This window comes from Cucurbita pepo, chromosome 8, assembly GCF_057944985.1.
Source record: "Cucurbita pepo subsp. pepo isolate OVF chromosome 8, ASM5794498v1, whole genome shotgun sequence".
Classification (NCBI taxonomy): domain Eukaryota; kingdom Viridiplantae; phylum Streptophyta; class Magnoliopsida; order Cucurbitales; family Cucurbitaceae; genus Cucurbita; species Cucurbita pepo.
Window position 1 is genome coordinate 11,752,119 of NC_141805.1, and position 20,240 is coordinate 11,772,358.

General features: G+C 36.2%; 4 protein-coding genes across 8 annotated transcripts; 2 read left to right on the top strand and 2 right to left on the bottom strand.

Annotated features, from left to right (window-relative positions):
* The first annotated feature begins 3,363 nt into the window (after positions 1-3,363).
* On the top strand, positions 3,364-6,593 carry LOC111799533 (auxin transporter-like protein 2). Its single transcript, XM_023682889.2, has 8 exons — positions 3,364-3,776; positions 3,901-4,099; positions 4,188-4,486; positions 4,576-4,759; positions 4,840-4,937; positions 5,040-5,247; positions 5,348-5,605; positions 6,102-6,593. Exons 2-8 carry the CDS (start codon positions 3,932-3,934, stop codon positions 6,327-6,329), a joined length of 1,443 nt encoding a protein of 480 aa, XP_023538657.2. The 5' UTR covers positions 3,364-3,776; positions 3,901-3,931; the 3' UTR covers positions 6,330-6,593.
* Positions 6,594-8,181: 1,588 nt separating this feature from the next.
* Positions 8,182-9,402, bottom strand: LOC111800313 (uncharacterized). The gene has a single exon (XM_023683944.2). The coding sequence runs from the start codon at positions 9,400-9,402 to the stop codon at positions 8,182-8,184; it is 1,221 nt and encodes a 406-aa protein (XP_023539712.2).
* On the top strand, positions 9,304-15,679 carry LOC111800314 (uncharacterized). Of its 5 annotated transcripts, XM_087126244.1 has the most exons (8): positions 9,304-9,908; positions 9,946-10,047; positions 10,384-10,585; positions 10,666-10,739; positions 11,352-11,455; positions 12,048-12,200; positions 12,352-14,881; positions 14,958-15,679. In XM_087126244.1, exons 7-8 carry the CDS (start codon positions 12,859-12,861, stop codon positions 15,395-15,397), a joined length of 2,463 nt encoding a protein of 820 aa, XP_086982370.1. In that variant the 5' UTR covers positions 9,304-9,908; positions 9,946-10,047; positions 10,384-10,585; positions 10,666-10,739; positions 11,352-11,455; positions 12,048-12,200; positions 12,352-12,858; the 3' UTR covers positions 15,398-15,679. The 5 variants fall into 5 exon arrangements, with proteins under 5 accessions (XP_086982370.1, XP_023539715.2, XP_086982371.1 ...); XM_023683947.2 differs by having other exon boundaries at positions 9,304-10,047; positions 11,360-11,455; XM_087126245.1 differs by having other exon boundaries at positions 9,304-10,047; positions 10,444-10,585.
* Positions 15,680-16,218: 539 nt separating this feature from the next.
* On the bottom strand, positions 16,219-20,214 carry LOC111799640 (Peptidase S24/S26A/S26B/S26C family protein). The gene is made up of 5 exons (XM_023683061.2): positions 19,946-20,214; positions 19,573-19,791; positions 19,428-19,500; positions 16,913-17,078; positions 16,219-16,566 (listed from the first exon to the last, which is right to left on the bottom strand). The coding sequence occupies exons 2-5, from the start codon at positions 19,736-19,738 to the stop codon at positions 16,459-16,461; spliced, it is 513 nt and encodes a 170-aa protein (XP_023538829.1). The 5' UTR covers positions 19,739-19,791; positions 19,946-20,214; the 3' UTR covers positions 16,219-16,458.
* Positions 20,215-20,240: the final 26 nt, after the last annotated feature.

Sequence of the window (20,240 nt, forward strand, 5' to 3'; positions counted from 1 at the left end):
AAATTGATTAAACATAATTTGACCCTATTGTATATGATCGTAAATAGAGAATGGGTATGGCATGCTGTCATTCATTCATAACAAGAGGAACAACATGATACATGACAATAATGAGCAAAGGCATTGAGCTATGTGGGTAGGAATTTTTGGACCCCTCCATGAGATTGGCCCCTAAATATTTATAAATAATAATAATAAAAATAAAAAAAAAAAACAGTGATAATATAAAGAAAAGAACACAATGATTTTAAAGGTTGGATAAATAAAATGTATATGAAATAATAAAGACAGCCAAGAAAGTTAGGAATTTGTCTATTACATCCTAGTACTACAACCTAAGTCGGAGGAACATACTTTTAATTAATATTAGGACACTAAGCTTAGCTGTATTATTATAATAATATTATCCATACATAGATTCTCTTATTTAATCATTACAATACTAATAAAAATATAAAATTTAAAACCCGAACCAATTTAAGTCACAACTTTGTAACATTCTAGTTATCGAGTCGAGCATAATAGGAGTTGGCTTACAAAGGCTAGTAAATTCACAGGAGATAGAGGGACCTAGGAGTTGAGGGTATGGGTCAAATAATGAAACGGGGTCATAATGAGAAAGGGATAGTCCCTTTCGAAGGGTCCAAACGAACAATGCTTCTTCCCCTTATCGTAATTCAGTGTCTTTATTTGTGGGGTCATTTTTTCGACACTAATTATTGAACCGTGACATATTCTTCTTACCTCTGTTTGAATTCACACTCTTAACTAATTAAAAGGCTATTGATTCCACATACTCTATAATCTATACCAACTATTATTCCTTTTATATATATATCATTAACGAACAAATTCACGAATATCCAAAAATTTGGTATTAGTCAAACAAATAATAATTTATATGCTATTTTCAATAGCTTCGAGATCCTATCGTATCATTTATTTATAGAAATATTGGATGAAGACAAAGAAAATACAAATATGATTGAAATTTTGGTCTTCAATTGCATCATAAGAGGAACGTACCCATTGTTTCATTCTTTTATTGTGTGGAATTTAGAGCAAAAAATTAAAAAAATTAAAAAAATTATTAAATTCTCCATCCACATGATTGGAAGTGGAGGCTGATAATTAATATGCTAATTATGATTAATATTGTAATAGGCTATAATAAGCAAGGTTAAGGATTATTAATTATTAATTTATTTTCCCGGAAAGGAAAATGTTAATTTTCCCGGGAAATAAACATGGGTTTTGGCCATGATTTTGATGGATTCCATTTATCTTTATTTAATAAAATTTTAAATGTATACATTTTTTTAATATAATTATTAAATGGAATTCTCATAAGCAAAATGATTAATGAGTCCATAACCATAGAAAATTAAGAAATAATACATTAAACAACTACAATTAATTCATAATCCCTTGATTAAAAGAGAAAAAACATGTATGAATCTAAACCTACCTTCCAAAGGACACCGACCCTAAGCTCATAGAAAGGCATCTTCCGTCCCTTGGGTTGGTGGGCAGGTCCCACCACCTTAAAACTTAATTTATATTTTAATAAAATTTGATTTATAAAGTTTATAAACTTTAATAATATCATCAAATCTAATAAGCTTTTTTTTTTTAATTAACTAATTTAAATTAGATATAAAGTCACATAAAAATGAAAATATCTTTAAAACTTTGGTTAGTGATGAGACTATATAGTATAGGGTGATGATGTGAGATTATTCCCTATCCCACTCTTTCGATTCCACCTTCGAACTGAAATTACATCATCTACCATATGCTTACCTATCTTTATACCATATCTTAAAATATATTTTCCAATTAATGCCCTCTCCATTTCTCCATCATCATTCTTTTTTAAGGGTGTTTTGGAGATTTCCATTTTATTATAAAAGGGTGTTTTGTTCTCCTCCCCAACTAGTGTCGGGCCCAGCATCCTCCTTGACACTCTTTCCTTTCTCTAATCAATGTGGGATCCCGCCTAATCCACCCCCTTTGAGGCTAACATCCTTATTGGCACATCGTCTCGTGTCTATCTGCTTTGGAGAACAGCCTCCTCGCTAGCACATAGTCCGGTGTCTGATTTTGTTATCATTTGTAACTGCCCAGATCCACCGCTAGCAGATATTGTTCTATTTGAGCTTTTGCTAGGGGGTTTCCATACTCTTACACGGGTGTTTTGTTCTCCCCCTCAACCCACGTGGGACATCTGATTTTATTTTTTAATATCACTAGAAATTAAAAAATTTATATATAAAAAAAATGAAAATTACAACTACAAATTAGGATTATTGATAAAATAACGAGTGGAGTGACGAAAACGGGCCCAGCCGTATAATGGAGCCGGCGGTAAATGGGGATAGCGTTGATTTCGCGCGTGTATATGGCGGGGCCAATTCAGCTCGGCTCGACGGCAAAAACCTTGAGCCGAATTTAATATTAAATTAAGTTAGAATTTCGTCCTATAATTTAAAAATTTTAAATTTCTGACAGTGTAGGAACTAAATTAAATTATAAGTTTGTAATAATAATAAGGATAAAATTAATTAATAATTTAAGAAAAACAAAAACAAATATTTGGTCGTTGCGGCTATGATTTCAGACATGGGCCTCCATTAGAAAGTGCCGGCTCATTCGGCGGTCCAATTGATGGAAATCCAAGCCCTATCTTTTTGCTTCCACCTTCATCTCAAGCGCGTTGTCTTCAGTTCCCTAAAGAGTACGAAGGAAGGTGAAGCTCACGCAACTTTTCGAGAGTGTGTCTGGAATCTTTATGTTAGTGGAGACGTGGGACCGGAGGAGTTGAAGGAAACTATTTTAACTAAATTCACTGCAAAACAATGCAATTATACAAATTAACAATAAATAATCACAAAATTAACAAACTAAACCATATTAGAGATGTCAATTTCCCATGTTTCTCCCCCTTCGCCTTACTATTTATATTTATATTAAAATTAAGACACGAACCTAACTAATGAATTCCAAAGAAATGGGAATATGTAAGATGATGTTGGCTAAGATGCCTTCACATTCTGGTCGGATTAAAGTCACACGTCTGCTAATTTAGGAAATAATTGTGAGTTCGAAAAGCTATTTTCATTGGCATTAGACCTTTTGGGAGGCCGAAAGCAACCCTTCAAAACTTATGCTCAAAGTGAACAGTATCATTCCATTGCGCAGAGAGTCGTGAAAGAATTACCAAATTCACTTTCACCTGATCAAAAGAATTGCTTCCATCCCTTTCTCTCTAAAACCCATACATTGCTTCAACTCCGTGCATTCATTCATTCATCCATTCATCCATCCCTCTATGTTTATATATATATAAACCTCTACAAGTACACCATATTTTGGCCATAAAAACACACACAGAGCATTCTTTTAGAAAGAAACAGACAATCTGATCTTCCATTTGGTTTGTTTGTGCTTCTTTTGAGGTCTTTGAATTCGGCGGTGCCCTTTCCTTTTTGCTTCTTTTTATTGCCATTTCTGTAGAATTTGGTGGCGCATTAAAGTCCAGACCTTTCGTTGAGTCCAGCTACTTCATCGTCTTTTCTCTCTCTCAACGCGTTTAAGACCCCTTTCAAACAGCTCCTTCCTCTTCAATCCTCTGTTTTCGCTCTGTTCTTGCTCTGTCAGAGAGATTCAGAGAAGCAAAGCTTAAACTACTTCTCTTTGTTTCTTTTGAATTTTTGTTTGTGAAGACGATCTGGGTTCTCTTCAATCTTTCCACGAAAGAGACATTTCGAACAAAGGTTATCAGTTTCTTTTGATCATTCTAAACTTTAGTACACGAAAACTCTGTTTTGTTTTGTTTTGTTTTTTTTTTTTTTTTTGTTTCTTCCGTTTGTCTCAGTTACTGTCTTGTTTTTTCGTCAGGTTTTCTGGGGTTTTTAAGAAACCAAAGACAATGTTGCCGCAGAAACAAGCAGAGGAAGCTATAGTTTCCAACTTGAACGAAACAGAGCATGAAGGGAAAGAAGAAAGCAAAGATTCTCAGGCCATGTTCGGTGTTAAAAACCTCCTCTGGCATGGCGGTTCTTCTTGGGATGCTTGGTTCAGCTGCGCTTCTAATCAAGTAAAGAAACAAAATCAAACCCATTTTTTAAAGCTTTCCCACGAATTGTTTCATGTTTTTTACACTTTTTTGTTGAATTTTTTTGCAGGTTGCGCAGGTTCTGTTAACTCTGCCGTACTCATTTTCTCAGCTTGGAATGCTTTCTGGGATTCTGTTTCAGGTGTTCTATGGAATAATGGGTAGCTGGACGGCTTATTTAATCAGTGTTCTTTACATTGAATATCGAAGTAGGAAGGAGAAAGAGAACGTGAGCTTCAAGAATCATGTGATTCAGTGGTTTGAAGTTCTTGATGGCTTATTGGGACCGTATTGGAAAGCCATTGGCCTTGCATTTAACTGCACTTTCCTCTTGTTTGGATCAGTCATTCAACTTATTGCTTGTGCAAGGTTACAAATTTTTGCCATTTTTATCATTTTTTAGCGTTGATTTCATCTGGGTTTGCTTTGTTTTGAGGATTTTTGTTGGTTTTCAACAGTAATATTTATTACATCAATGATCATTTGGATAAACGGACTTGGACTTACATTTTTGGAGCTTGTTGTGCTACAACTGTTTTCATTCCTTCTTTCCATAACTACCGGATTTGGTCGTTTTTGGGGCTTGGAATGACCACTTACACCGCTTGGTATATGGCCATTGCCGCCCTTGTCCACGGCCAGGTACTTCCTCCGCCGCCGTCGCTCTGTTCTTCTTCATCTTCTTGTTTAAGGGAACTTAACTTTTTTGGTTCAAATTTTAGGTGGAGAATGTCCATCACTCTGGACCAAAGAGTTTGGTTCTGTACTTCACCGGCGCCACTAACATTCTTTACACGTTCGGAGGCCATGCCGTCACTGTGTAAGCTTCTTGGAGTTTGTCTTAAAGCAATTTTTGAACCCAAAATCTCTTGTGAAAATCTGAAAACGAAAATTTAAACCCCAAAATCCCTAATGTTATCAGTGAAGTTATGCACGCGATGTGGAAGCCGCAGAAATTCAAGTACATCTATTTGATGGCCACTCTGTACGTTTTCACTTTAACGATTCCGTCAGCCACCGCCGTCTACTGGGCCTTCGGCGATCAGCTTCTCAACCACTCCAACGCCTTCTCCCTCCTCCCCAAATCCGGCTTCCGCGACGCCGCCGTCATCCTCATGTTGATTCATCAGGTAAAAACCCGATATTGCACGGAAGGTGTTTGCGAAAAGTCCCCTGAGAGAAATTCTTACAAATTCGTTTAAATTCTGACATGGGTCTATCTGGGTGCAGTTTATTACGTTCGGTTTCGCTTGTACGCCGTTGTACTTCGTTTGGGAGAAAGTAATTGGAATGCATGATACCAAAAGCATTTGTTTAAGGGCTGTTGCGAGGTTACCAGTAGTGATTCCTATTTGGTTTTTGGCTATCATTTTCCCTTTCTTTGGGCCTATAAACTCCGCCGTTGGCGCTTTGTTGGTGAGCTTTACAGTCTATATTATCCCCGCCTTGGCTCATATGCTTACTTATAGAAAGGCCTCTGCTCGACAGGTGAATTCCTGAGCTCTTCAATTTAATGCATTTCATCAACCCTTAACCAAAATCCCACTGTTTCACTCTGCCCCCACACTGCATGTACTGACATTTGCTGCCCCCACTGCTTGTCTTTTGGTTGTTTCTTTGTTAGCTCATGTGATTCATATATAGTTAAGGTGCATTTTTGTATAATTTAGCTGAAAATAACATATCTACTTAGTTTGAGCTAAACATAGGATTATGATATCATGGGTTTCAACAAAATGTATGTTTTAATTTGATTATTCTTATAAATTTGATGTTAAATGTAGAAAAGCATTTATGGGTTTGATATAGAAATGTTATAGGATAATTGAAATAGGTGATAAGTCCTTTTCATATAGTTATTGGAACGACTTGGTCTCTGTCACCATTAATATACCAAGATAAGTATCTTATGGTAAAAACAATATTAATCTAATATACTTCGGGAAATATTGTTTAAATTTGTTGTTGTTTTCGTCCTTTGCAGAATGCAGCGGAGAAGCCTCCGTTCTTCCTCCCGAGTTGGGTTGGAATGTATGCATTGAACGCGTTCGTGGTGGCATGGGTTTTGGTGGTTGGGTTCGGGTTCGGAGGATGGGCTAGCATGACCAACTTTGTTAGGCAAGTCGACACCTTCGGGCTCTTTGCGAAATGCTACCAATGCAAGGCTCCGCCATCAGCTGCCCCTGTTGTTGCTGCTGCCCCTCATCACTAAACCTCGTCCTCGTCCTCGTCCTCGTTTGTTCACTCCATATTTTGTATCATACCAATGGGTGAAAATCGATAGCTTTTTGCCTATGTCCCTCTCGAGTGTGTTAAATTAATGGCTCAAATTTAGCTAAGTAATACTTGTAGCTCATTTAATACTTTGTTTAAAGAATCTTATCTGGTTCATTCTAATTAAATGGAGAAAGTTATAAATATTGTAAGCTTGATTATTATTCCATTTGGTAATGGAAATTGAACTGCCAAATTGTCACATGGTTCGCACGTGGCTTGCACATGCATTCGCACATGTTCAATTAATCCACCGGATCTTCAAATTTTAATCGATATTTATAATTATTTGATTAAATTATATAATAAATATTATTATTAGAATAATAAGTGAGTGGGTTGGATTGGACTGGACTGCTCCTTTTGACCCCGCTGATTAATTCTTGACTCAGATCTCCAAATATCTTATTTAATTTAATTCATTCCAATATTGTCCTTTTCCTTTTATTTTTCTTTTAAATAATTTAAAAAGGTTTACAAAAGCCCATTTGGAGAAATACAGCTGTGAATTTGGCCCACTATATGATGGGCCTATTTTTGTTTGGCCCAATAGATGATGAGCCTATTTTTGGCCCACTAGAGTATTTTGGGATAAATGGGCCGCGCTGGCCTTGAATAATAAAAGGAATATTTAATTTAATTTTTAAAAGCCTTCTCAATATTATTATATTGATATAAAAGGTCATCGGCCCGCCAAAATTTTACATTTCTTTGATCTCGGTTCTTTTACATAGCTTCGTGATTCAGTAATGGCGTTCGCTTCTACAGTTCCCGCTTTCGATTGCTTCTCTCGGTATCTCTATCTTTCTCATTGCAGGTTTGCGCTTCGTATTCTTGATCAGAGACACAAGGAATTCATCTTCTTTCGATCTCTGTTCTTTCACTCCTTCTGGTGTTTCTGTTCGTAATTTCCATTAATAGACTTGTGCCTTCGTGTGTCGTTTTTTCATTCATGTTTTCGCTTACTTGCGCTTCAGTTTGTTTTGGCGGAGGGGATGAAGTAGCAATGAGGGAAAGCGATTTAATCATTGGTGTGGAAATTTACGCAAATTCGTTGTTTATTTATTTTGGTGTCGCTTTCCTGAATTAGTTGAGTTTTCTAGTTGAATATTCTTCTCGTGGCCCATGCTGCTTGGAATTTTGTTTTTCTAATGCAAAAATTCGTAGGCGGCGTTCGGGCGAGGAGTACTCGTACTCGTTGTTGCTGTGTCTCCTCCAAAGAAAGATAAAATAACATGACCACGAGTTAATTGACATTGGTTTTGACGAGTCGATATTCTCCAGCTAAGCAGTTTTTAACGTTATTTCTCTTTAGTTTTGGAATTAGTTTGATATGATTTTACTTGTTCATGTTGCATTTGCTCGCATAATCCAACCACTTAATTCAATTGAACCTATAGTTTCCGACTAATTCTTGTAGACTTCTGATATAATTATCCAAACATGGTGCCTACTGTCCTTTAAAGTGCCGTTTACTTTTTTCCTACTACTTTAGAGAGATACTGGGTTGAAAAAGAATCAGAGAGTGATTGTTTCAAATCATGGTATTGTAGAAAATAAGTTAATGAATACAATGGAGAAGATTCAAACTCTTAAACGCCTAGCAAATGAATGCTATAATTTGGGGAATTTGGATGAAGGAGATACAATTAAGTCATGATCTCTTTACGATTCTTGTGAGGAAAATGCTTTCACTTTATTCTCGATGAAGATTTTCGGTGTTACTGTATTAAATAAATTGTAGTTTTTCATGCATCTTTACATTTGTTCTCGTAGAGCTTTCCCTAATTCTAAGTGTATTTGCAAATGATGCAGTGAGCAGAAACTAATCTTTCTATGACACTTCCCTTCTGAATGGTATAGCTTTTACTCTGCTTGTTCCATAGGTGTATTCCATAAGCCTCGTCATTTAGCTGAGCTAGCATTGCTTTTGCCCAATTTGCAGAAGCTCGGTTTCCTGGCTTCTTAAAAAGTTCACCAATCTTGGTCCAGTCCACTGGGTAGAATGCTGCAGGAGGCAATATGGTGACGTTAAAACCTGGTCTAGCTCCGGCTCCTGTTACCTTTGCTATTACTCTGGAGACCAGAAAAGGTCCATTATATCCCCATCTGCTCCCATCAAAATTCGATGCAAAATTTTCCATGAATTTCTCTAGAAGTGGATGCTTCTTATCAAAAACAAGAACAGCATTATTCAGTCTAGTCCAGTTCTTAGATACCGGATCAATACTTTGAGCGCCAATACAGTTCTTCAAGCCCATGAAAGACTTCAAAACAATAAAATCTGTATCTATGTAAACACCTCCGTACTTGTATAGGACTGCAAGTCTCATCAGGTTAGATAGATTCTGAGCTAATGGAATCTGACCTGGGTCTTTTTTTCCTCTCTTCATCTCATCAAACCAAGTCTCAACAGGGGTGTTTCTGAATAGAGAAGGCAAGTCCGGTGTGATTGCCAGAATTTTAAACCCATGATCAAGTAGAGGTTGAAGAATCTTGTAGCCTCTTTCTGAATCCAGCGTTCTTGATAGAATAGTTAAGCATCCACGGGGGTGAGACTTGAAAATGCTTTCTGCTGCCAGTAGTTCTCTTCTTCTGAAAGTCCTTGTTGGAGATATCCATGTCATGAAGAATCGTGTCTCACAATCATGGCTGAGAAACTCCTGAAGTCGATTATGGAACTGCTGCGTGAAATTGTTTGACTGCAAAATTCGAAAGTCGGGAAGGTGTTTCCTAAACCAATCAATTCTTGCCTTTTTTCCTGAAAGATTGAATGGAACTATCAAGGAATCAAAAGTTCCACTATCATCGTCTTCTTCTCTGTTTTCTGGCGAGGACTTCAGTGGCTCTTGTGTTACACACGTAATTGTTGAGTTTGAATTTTTGTTCTCATTTATGGATACTGTTCGAATCGAAGCTTTGTAGATTATGCCATCTCCACATAGAAAGATGATAATGGCAGCAAGCAAGATGGTTGGCAATATGGGTGATACAGTACACCTTTCAGACATTTCTTTCTGGAGGTTCTTCCCACAAGATGTGAAGTTTGGGATATGCTTAATGAGGCTATTTGAAAAAACTCATGATTAGGACATCTTTTTTGGCGATTACACCAATGGAGGAAGACATAACTCCAAGCAAAATTAATTTATTCAGGTTGCTTGCTTGGTCTGCTGGATGAGGTTGATCAGATTATCGTGAAGTCAACTGAAGGAAATAGAATTGAAAAGATCAAATCCAAATTTTTAAGTATAATGACGAATGCTTATCACAAAGGTGGCGTTCTAGTTATATTGATCCAACGGTCGAGAGGATGAAAGCGTTGAAGTCTCAATCTTTTCTCTGTGGAGGGAAGATTGTCACTTCATGAAATAACTCAGCTATTACAGTTTGGGTTGACCTGCTGCTGAAAATTTCTGTAATTACCTCTTCAAGGGTGAAAAAGGAGGGGAAAAGTTTAGGATTGCACAACCCCTCACACTCACTGAATCAAGATGAAGATGAAGCAAAGAATCAGGTCACTGAATCAAGATGAAGATGAAGCAAAGAATCAGGATGAAGCAAAGAATAGGAGAAGAGACAATTTAAGGAGAAATATTGGTAAAGATTTTATTGATGACTGTAGCTATATACAAACTATAGAGAATGAAGAAAAGGTATATATATATGGTTTCTGTTTACCAAATATAATCTATATCTCTGCCAAAATCTCTAGTAAATCTTTACGAAATATCTACTATATATATTTCTGTCTATCTTTGCAAATTTCTACCATCTCTTTTATTATGCATTAGGAAATATCTACTATATCTCTACCATATTTTTTTATTATGCATTACGAAATATTTACCATATCTTTTATTATGCATTATGAAATATTTACCATATCTTTTATTATGCATTACGAAATATGTACCATATCTCTACCCTATCTTTTATTATGCATTACGAAATATGTACCATATCTCTACCAATCTTTTACCATTGATCAGGCTACATGTCCCAAACAAAAAGTTTAGTGGATTATAATATCTTATGTGGGCAAAATGAAGGCAAAGAACGTTGAATTAAGAAATGATGGCAACAGGAATTAAACCAGAAGGGATGATAACTATATATCAGCTTATGTTCTTGACCAAATTGCGTAAGTTTTGTGCAACATTGAGGATTAACTTCGAAGCATATAACTTGCAGGTTCGTTTACTTGGTTATTTGAATTAGAATTCATCAAGGTGCTTCCTCCCTTATCTGGTTTCCAAATTGTTTTTCTGCAGGTATGGCTTATCATTGTGGAAACATACATGCTGACATGTTTGGTGCTCAGATATCTCAGAGGAACCAAAATAAGGTACACAGTTTAATTTACAAAAATGCAGCTTGTTCAAGTTATGAGGTAGGACGAAATATTATTCAGATTCAAATAGAAAAACATAAGACTATTTATATAGGTTCAATAATTAGTTTCATTTACGAAATAGTAGTTGAGAAGATTTAATAAGAAAAAAAAATTCTTCAAAACATTTTTATTGTGTTTATATTAATTGAATACATTTATCATATTGTTTTCATTAAAAATACTTTTTATTTTGTAAAGCTTACGATATATGGGAAATAATTTAGTAATAAAATTATGGGTGGTTGGAATTGAATTAAAAAGGTTTTGAAGCTATATGTTACTGCTGCACAACTCACTCAATTTAGACGAACAAAAAAACAAGATAGAAAAAAAAATGCTAGGAAAAGTATAAGTAAATATCTGGCTCCGACTGATCATTTTTTGTGGTAATGTACACCCCTCATGTTGGTGTTGTCTTCTTAATTATTTCGTAATTATCCTGTTTTATTTCCAAACAGAAAATTATTTTGTAATTGCCGTAGTTTCCATGATCATTAACCATTGGTAGGTCAATAACTCTCAATTAAGTTATAATTGGAAATCAAACCAAAAGCCCTTCTTCAGTTCACCAGATTCAGGCAACCTCGGGCGACGATAAAACAAAATGGAGAAATCTCCACCTCCATTGGTAAAGAACCCAAAGCTAAGATCCGAATAGAAATTAAACGGTAAGAAAAGTTCACCAAAAACAGAGGAAGCTTTAGAAACAACAGATTCTTCAGTTCTGACCAAATCTTTATACTCACATCAAATCTACATCCTTTTAATCAATTTCCTTAATTTTTCTAAACTTGTACATGTTTATCGAGATTTAAAATACAATATTATATATAGTATAATTAAGTCACTCATGAAATAGTCCAAACAATTTTAATCTATTTGAACCAAATTTTGGTTTCAAACCTTTAGCCCCGTCCCTCTCTTTTTTGCCTCCCCTTCCACACGCCATGTTTATTGCCCCATAGACTTTAAACCGTTGACTTGATTTCATGCTTTGCTTTCTTTCATAAATACATTTTGATTGTTGTAGCTTTATTCTACCATGACATTGACCTTGACTTCGTGATATTTTTAGAATCAAATAAATAATTTCTACAATAATAATAATGGTAAACTCAAATGAATTTTAATTTTAAACTACCTTATCTATCTGTGTTGTATAAAAGTATTTAGACAGAGAACTCGTCGAGTAACGGTAGAACATGAATATTTTTTAAATTAAAAAATATTTATGTTTCTAACTTGATCTCATTTTACTAGTATTCATCTCCTGAGCTGAAGCCTTGGATATTTGAGAAGAATTACTATTACTAGTCTTCTGCCCAGTGGGATCCAAAGCTAAGATAATGGAGTCGTCTCAACAAAATTCACAGCCACCAACCACTCAAAGATGCCATTGCCTATAAATTCCATGTAAGCTTATCCTTGCAAGTAAACTGATAAATTCACTGTTTTCTTTTTTCTTTCTTGTTATCAGAAATCAGGATGGGGAACACTCGCAGCAATGTGAAGCGGATTCTGTGTATATTTTTGTATAATATCTTTCTGATGTCTATGATATCAGGTTTGGCAAAATACACACCAACCTCTGGAAATGAATCGGATCGCTTGGCTCTACTTGACTTAAAAAGTAAAGTATTCAACGACCCACTTGGAATCATGAGTGCTTGGAACGATTCCATGCATTTTTGCGATTGGGTTGGCGTTTCTTGCAATCAAAGCATCAGAAGAGTTGTGGGTTTGAGCTTGGAAGCTCGAAAGCTGAGTGGTTCGATACCACCTTCTCACTGAAATCAGATTGGGAGACAACAACTTGCATGGCCAAATTCCCCAAGAGTTTGGTCGACTGCTACGATTGCGTCATCTCAATTTGTCTTTTAATAACTTCAGTGGTGAAATTCCAGTGAATATAAGTCATTGCACTGAGCTGGTTGTTCTGACAATTGGTGCCAATAGGCTTGAAGGTCAAATTCCATCCCAATTCTTCACGTTAACCAAGTTGGAGCTTCTCGGGTTTGGTGTCAACAATTTGACTGGAACTATCCCACCTTGGATAGGTAATTTTTCTTCAATGCTTCGTTTGTCATTCGCAAAGAACAACTTTCAAGGAGACATTCCCAATGGAGTTGGACGTCTGCATAGATTGAAATTCTTCACAGTTTATGGAAACTACTTCACAGGGTCAGTGCCGCTTTCAATCTATAATATAACTTCTTTGAATTATTTTTCTGTTACTCAGAATCGATTGCAAGTCCTAGTACCACCAAATAATGGATTTTCTCTTCCCAATCTTGAGATCTTTTATGGTGCTATCAACAATTTCAATGGGCCTATTCCCAGGTTTTTTGCGAATGCCTCAAGTCTTCAAGAAATAGATCTTTCTGAGAATAATTTCACTGGTAAAATACCTGAGGACCTGGGGAACTTAAACGACTTGGTGTTACTAAATTTTGATGACAATAGACTTGGAACTGGGAAAGTTGGTGACTTAAGTTTTATCAGTTCCTTGACTAATTGTACCAGTCTAAGCATACTGGGTGCTGCTGGGAATCATTTTGGTGGAGTATTGCCTCCATCTATTACCAACTTGTCAGACCAATTCACAAGCCTAACCTTAGGTGAAAATATGTTAAGTGGAGGCCTTCCAGTAGGGATTGAAAACTTGATTAACTTGCAGGTTTTCACTGTGGAAAATAACTACTTGAATGGTAGTGTCCCTCTCAATGTTGGTAAGCTTCAAAACTTGGCCAAATTGTATTTGCAAGGTAACAAACTAAGTGGGCCAATTCCATCATCTATTGGTAACTTGTCCTTGATCATCGAGCTTCGTTTGAATGATAACAAACTTGATGGAAGTATACCACCAAGCTTAGGACGATGCAAAAGACTTCAAGCTCTTGACCTATCTAATAATAAGTTAAGTGGTACCCTACCCGAGGAAGTTCTCAGTCTCCCTTCCCTTTCACTCTTTTTGACCTTGGCTCAGAACTCACTCACTGGTCCATTACCAGCTCAAGTGGGAGAATTAATTAGTTTATCTGAGTTGGATCTGTCAGAGAACATGTTATCAGGAAATATTCCAGAAGACCTTGGTAAATGTATTGGCCTGATTCATTTGTTTTTGGATCATAACCTATTTGAGGGAACAATTCCTCAATCTTTGGAAGCTTTGAAAGGTCTAGAAGCACTTGATCTTTCAAGCAACAACTTGTATGGGCCAATTCCCCAATTTCTTGACCAGTTTCTCTCACTCAAGTATCTCAATCTATCCTATAATGATCTATGTGGTGGTTTGCAACACTTGCATTTACCTCCATGCATGCCTAACCGAACACATTCATCCAACAAGTTTCTGACAAAAAAAGTGTTAGCCTGTACAATATCTACAGTCACGTCTGCCATTATTATTTTGAGCATCCTTGTGTGTTTAATGCTTAAGAAGTCGAGGAAGAATGCTTCGAATTCATCTTCCAACTCCAAGGATTTTCTATTGCAAGTTTCCTACTTACAACTCAGTAGATCAACTGACGGGTTCTCTAGAGACAATTTGATTGGTTCAGGTAGTTTTGGTTCTGTGTATAAAGGTTCTCTGTCAAATGATGGATTGATTGTTGCAATCAAAGTTGTAAATCTCCAACAAGAAGGTGCTTCCAAAAGTTTTGTTGATGAATGCAAAGCTCTCGCAAACATACGACATCGAAATCTACTAAAGATCATAACTTCTGTCTCGAGCATGGATGGACAAGGCAATGAGTTTAAAGCTCTAGTTTTCGATTTCATGTCCAATGGAAACTTGGACCGTTGGCTTCACCCTACAAATCAAGGGGAGAATCAAAGAAGGTTGAGTCTTATCCAGAGACTAAATATTGCCATTGATATTGCTTGTGCATTAGATTATCTTCACAACCATTGCGAAACACCTATTGTTCACTGTGATCTAAAGCCTAGCAATGTATTGCTGGACGATGATATGGTAGCCCATGTAGGGGACTTTGGTTTAGCAAGATTCATGTTGGAAGGCTCAAATGATCAATCATCTTTCAGCCAAACCATGTCACTTGCGCTTAAGGGGTCGATCGGGTATATCCCTCCAGGTATTTTTCTTCCATCCAAACTCCTTTAGATCTTGATTTTCTATACGTATAGTAATGGATGAGGAATTGCTTGCAGAGTATGCCACTGGTGGTAGAGTTTCCAGTGAAGGAGATATTTTCAGCTACGGAATACTACTATTGGAGATGATCATTGGAAAAAGACCCACAGACAGCGCGTTTCACAGTGGCGTAGATATTCATATGTTCACTTCAATGGCATTGTCTCATGGAGCGTTGGCCATAATTGACCCTTATTTGCTATATGAAGAAACACGTTGTCAAGAAGAAGAGAAGGAAGACAGAATACAAGAAATAGCAATAATGATGGGTGAAGATAATCATGGTAGAGAAACTGTACCAAGATGGATGGAGGAATGTGTAGTTTCAATAATGAGAATTGGGTTATCATGCTCTTCAACTGTGCCTCGAGAAAGAACGTCCATGAATATGGTTGTTGACGAATTGCAGAAAATAAGAAGCTGCTATCTCAAGTTTAAGAAGGCACTGGGTTCCTGAGAGACAAAATGATTGTATTTTGGCCGCAATGGGTTCCTGAAGTAGCACAGCAGGCAGCAGCACCATTAAACTTCCTTAGTTATGTGTCCTTTGAATAGTCCTGCCAAAATTATCAATTTTTTTTTTCTTTTTGTCAGATGAAGAAATTCATAAGGTCACCAATGCCCTAAACCCTTCAAATCTTACGTAATTCAACCGTTTCCATGACGTCCAAAAAATTCGGATGACGTCATTATCCAATTAATTTTAAATAAAAACAAGGGAATACTACTATTTTTTTTTCTTTGTTCTGTTTATTTAAATATATATATATCCCATAAAATACTTTTATTTTATAAAAAAAAACGTTTTTCTATTTTATTATTAAATATGTCCTCTTATTCGGAAAATTTTTTTTTTATTAAATATTCGAAAAAAAAAAAACTTTCAAATTTAATCTTGAAGTCGATTTCGATTAAAATAGATAAATAATAATAATAATAATTCCCGATTATATTTATAAAATGTATAGAGGAAAAGCTAATGAACAAAAATTAAAATTTAAAAATTTAAAAATTTTAAAATTTTAAAAATAATAATAAACTAAGAAAAACACGCTTGGTTCCTCCATCAGCTTGAACCAACCAAACCTCCTACCTAAGTCCTAGAAATCAAAGTTGAACGAAAAGCTGCAATATGAATTTACTCTGCAAAAGTTTTTGATAATTACTGGTTGTCTGTCTTTTACGATTCTCCTCCCAAAATTCCAGTTGATGGGTCACTCATTACATTTTTCCATTTGATTTAACCAGGAAACTTAAGCGACGGGATTCGTGCATACGTGAGGTCAAGTTCAATCGTTACTGAAATACAGGTTCCTCCGAATACGGGTATTACATTGAAAATACCCCAAGAATGTAAATAATGTATGTTATGGAGAAAAAATAACATAACCGAAAGTGATAGATAGAAATCACTGCAGAAAAGGTCTCCAGGTCTAAAAAATTTCTACCTAATGTAAAAGACCACAAATAGGAGTATCGATCATGGAAAACTGTTCTCTACCTTCAATTTTGGTATTATCAGTAGGACTTGACTCTCCCCTGAGGGTATATTCTCTCAACAGCACCAATTCTTTGAGGTGGCCATACAATATGTGACACCCTACCTTGAATCAAACCCATTGGTATCTGCCAGCAAAAGGCTTAGTTCAGTCAGGCTGGGCTAGACATGTCTCAAAAGCAGTAAAAAGGGAGTTCAACTCAAATCTCAGATACTTGCAGTAAAGTATTTCTCTGGAAACAGTAAATTAATTATCTATATTTTCTTAATGCTCTTTCATATGAAAACTTTGTTTTGAACTCTAAAAAGTATGATGATATTTTCAACAGTGTTTTTTCAATTCCCAAAAATTGTTACAAGAATAATTAAAGATCCCATCGAGGCTACCAATCCACATAAACTCTGGTTGCATCTCAAAACTAATAGCACACCCCAAAAGAAACATAATGTTAACTATAGAAGATGGTATCTTACCGGGCCAAAAGATCTCGAGTCCATGCTGCAATCTGAATTATCACCTTCAACCCAACAGTGTCCTTCTGGAACCTTTACAACGTCATATGTTTGACGAGTTCCAACCCAATCTCCTGGTAAGGCAATAACTCTTTTCACATGTTTCTCCTTGTAATTACTAGGGGATCTGCAATAGGTCAACGATTTAGGGAAGGAAATTTTAATCAAATTGTTCAAGTCTCTGAGAGTAAATTTTATCCTCAACAACACCGTAGCCACAAACCCACACCAGCAAATACATTTTGTTTCAGGATTGTTCGAACTCAGTTTAAGAGTGATTTTGGGTAAGGACGCCTCTCCTAAATACTCTTTCAATTTCGATTAAGGTCTTCAAACTAATTTCTGACCACTAAGCCTTGTACTTGGAATCTACTGGATTATATTAGGAGCACTTTAAGTTAGTAGTTTCCACTTGTGGAGTTGTTTGGTGTGTGCCTACCAACTTTTCTAACTACATCATGTGAAGCATGTCTCTTTGAATTATTATGTCTCCTTAAGTGTTTAAGCATGCTGAAATATCGTGTTGTGATAGGTTATGTGGTGTTTTTGAGATGTTGAACATACTATGTTTGTGGTGGATATGTGACTTAAGTTTATGAAATGTGACCTTTGATGATTTTTGAGCCTGTTGTTTGTTGAGTATGTTGTGATGAGCATGCTGAAATGCTGATATTGTCTGAAAAGGCATGAGGGTTGTGTAGGATAATGCATTTTAGTGAGATTGTACGATGTCAGAGGACCTTGTGTGTGATGAAGAAAAGTTGGGTAAATACCATTGTGCCTCAGGTAAAAATGGTCAGGGTGGTAGACCATTGACATAACTCGAAAGAGTCAGTCTCATATAGCTTTGCGAGAGCTAAATATTAGTGTTGAGTGACTCTGTGGAATCAAATGAGCTCGTTGACCTTGCGTGAGGATTGAGTGCACATGACATGATGTATTGATGCAAGTGTTGAGCATGTTGAATGTTTTACTTGTTTTATGTGCAAAGAGCATGTTTAGTTGCATGAGAGAAGCATTATGTTTGTTTTTTATGTTGTATGTTGTTTGATGACTCCTCATGTGTGAGCCACTTAATGAGTATGCATTATGATGAACTCACCACCAAATTTTGAGACCATTAGCTAGTTATTCTATCTTCTTAATAGTTGGTTTTAGTTGGGAACTTACATTAGTACGAGTTGGTTAGTTCATTTATGGTTTGAGTTACTGTTTAGTGTTGATTCATTTTGGGACTGGCATTTGAGTTGTATCATTGTTTGGAAGTTGGCTTGTTCTTAGAAATTTTGTTAAAGTTGGATAAGCTTGAAAGAGTTCTTTATATTCAGGTAATTTGAAGTTTAACTGTTAGTTCTTGAGTTGGAGCTTAGTATTTCTTTATCGGGTGCTAAATATTTGGGAAGTTACCATAGTTACGTTGTAATACTGTCAAAATTTGGGGTGCGGTAAATTTGGGAAGAAGAGGACTTGGAGGTTACAATCTCTTAACAGCGCAGGAAACAATAAAGGCTTTTTATCTATCTTACACTCTTGGCATGCTTTCAATCACATACATTTACCAATTACATCATCGAGACTATTACAATTCAGGAGCCAGATGGATCACTATGCTAACCATTACCTTAGATTAATTCAAATATGACGACGTAAATATAATTCATACTATTTCTTTCACAAAAAATGACCATTTTTGTTAATGAGGAAACAAGCTTTTATTGAGACAAAATGAAAGAATACAAAAGGACACAAAAAAATACTGCACACTAAGAGAAGGCAACCACCTAGCTATACAAAAAAAAAAAAAAAAAAAAAAAAAAAAAAGATCTCCAGTTCATAATAATTAGACCTAGCAGATAAGTACAAAAATACTTGGAAAACGATGTCCAAATAGAGTGACCACACCTCCTCCCAAGGTCTTATTCCTCTTGATCCAATTGCCCCAATGGACTACAAAGAGGCCACAAAACTTGACCCCCATATTGAATATGCAAATGCAAAGAGTAATCATTTCGTTCTATGCAAATTGCAAGTAATGGAGTTGAATTTTACTTTTGAGTTCTCTGTCTTTATTCTTCGATTGTATGGCCTTGGGAAGTTATTAAATTGGAGTCCAAATGTGATCTCTCAGCGATGATTAATCAAATGGGCCTACAAACTAATAATGTTCAAAAGTCAACCAAGAAGAGCTAATCCAAATCTTAAATTATCTAGCCTCAACTCATAAAGATTCAAACCCTGAGCAATCCCAATCGAGCAAGACTATCTACATACGATGCACCGGATCATTCTTATATATAATTTGAGAGAGAGCGATGGGAAGGATAATGTGGGTTTACATAGGCCATTTTCTTAATCTAGAGCAGCCTTCATCATCCAATAAAAGAGGAACTAAATCAAGCTAATACCACAAAACACAATATAAGCGCCAGAACAAGACAATACAGATAACGAAATTAGGCGCTGGAGGGAAACTTACCGGTAAACGATCACGTCACCCGGGGAAAATTGAAATTTCTCAAGGCAAAATTTCTCAACCAGCACGTAGTCATCTGAAAGCAAACCCAAGCATCAGATGGTATCAATTCCTAGCTACAACAAATATGCAACTTTCAGAAAATTACCACTAACAGGTCCTGCCAGAGAAGTGGCTCTAGGATTAAAAGTGGGAGACATTGAAGCACCCCGGATAGGGACAACACTCGCATAACGATCCGAAATCGTAACGCCTATAATTCCAAGTGTGAAACATTTCTTCGCAACGTTCCACACTAAACTTCGATTTGCCATTTCCAAAGTATACCAACTAGATGCATATCAAGTGCGAAATGGGAGTTCAGTAACTGCAACATGGAAAAATCTATAATGAAATAAGAACCCAAAAACAATTCAAAGTAGGCAAATAAAAACATTTGTTATCAATTCGAATTTTGAGCTTGCAGAACAGAATCAAAGCAATCCTCGAACTCGAATCGGAAGAAATTCGATGAAACTTACCAGATAGGCGCAATTCGTCGAGTTTACCTAAAAATTGACAGTACACAACAGACAGAAACCGCAAGCCTTCCGGCAAGCAGCCCAATTATCCCAGTTGAAAAGATTAAAGAATATTATGAGAATAGGAAGCGGTCGATCGACGCTGAGAGATACAGAAGAATTCAATAGAAGATATTGTTTGCCAAATCCGCTGGTGATCGCTGCACTCACTCAGCGCCAAACCCTAACCATACAGTAAACGAAGGCGCGAACGAGCGAGCGCAAACAGAGAAATAGAATAGGCAAATACTTTATT

Excerpts from the sequence above, each read along its gene's own strand:
- LOC111799533 (XM_023682889.2), top strand. The coding sequence starts at position 3,932 with ATGTTGCCGCAGAAACAAGCAGAGGAAGCTATAGTTTCCAACTTGAAC. Across the intron at positions 4,938-5,039 it reads GGAGGCCATGCCGTCACTGT|TGAAGTTATGCACGCGATGT; the intron begins GTAAGCTTCTTG and ends TAATGTTATCAG. Across the intron at positions 5,248-5,347 it reads TCCTCATGTTGATTCATCAG|TTTATTACGTTCGGTTTCGC; the intron begins GTAAAAACCCGA and ends ATCTGGGTGCAG.
- LOC111799640 (XM_023683061.2), bottom strand. The coding sequence starts at position 19,738 with ATGGCAAATCGAAGTTTAGTGTGGAACGTTGCGAAGAAATGTTTCACA. Across the intron at positions 19,501-19,572 it reads TCTGGCAGGACCTGTTAGTG|ATGACTACGTGCTGGTTGAG; the intron begins GTAATTTTCTGA and ends GTTTGCTTTCAG. Across the intron at positions 16,567-16,912 it reads ACTCGAGATCTTTTGGCCCG|ATACCAATGGGTTTGATTCA; the intron begins GTAAGATACCAT and ends TTTTGCTGGCAG.
- LOC111800314 (XM_023683947.2), top strand. The coding sequence starts at position 12,859 with ATGCTTCGTTTGTCATTCGCAAAGAACAACTTTCAAGGAGACATTCCC. Across the intron at positions 14,882-14,957 it reads GATCGGGTATATCCCTCCAG|AGTATGCCACTGGTGGTAGA; the intron begins GTATTTTTCTTC and ends AATTGCTTGCAG.
- LOC111800313 (XM_023683944.2), bottom strand. The coding sequence starts at position 9,402 with ATGTCTGAAAGGTGTACTGTATCACCCATATTGCCAACCATCTTGCTT.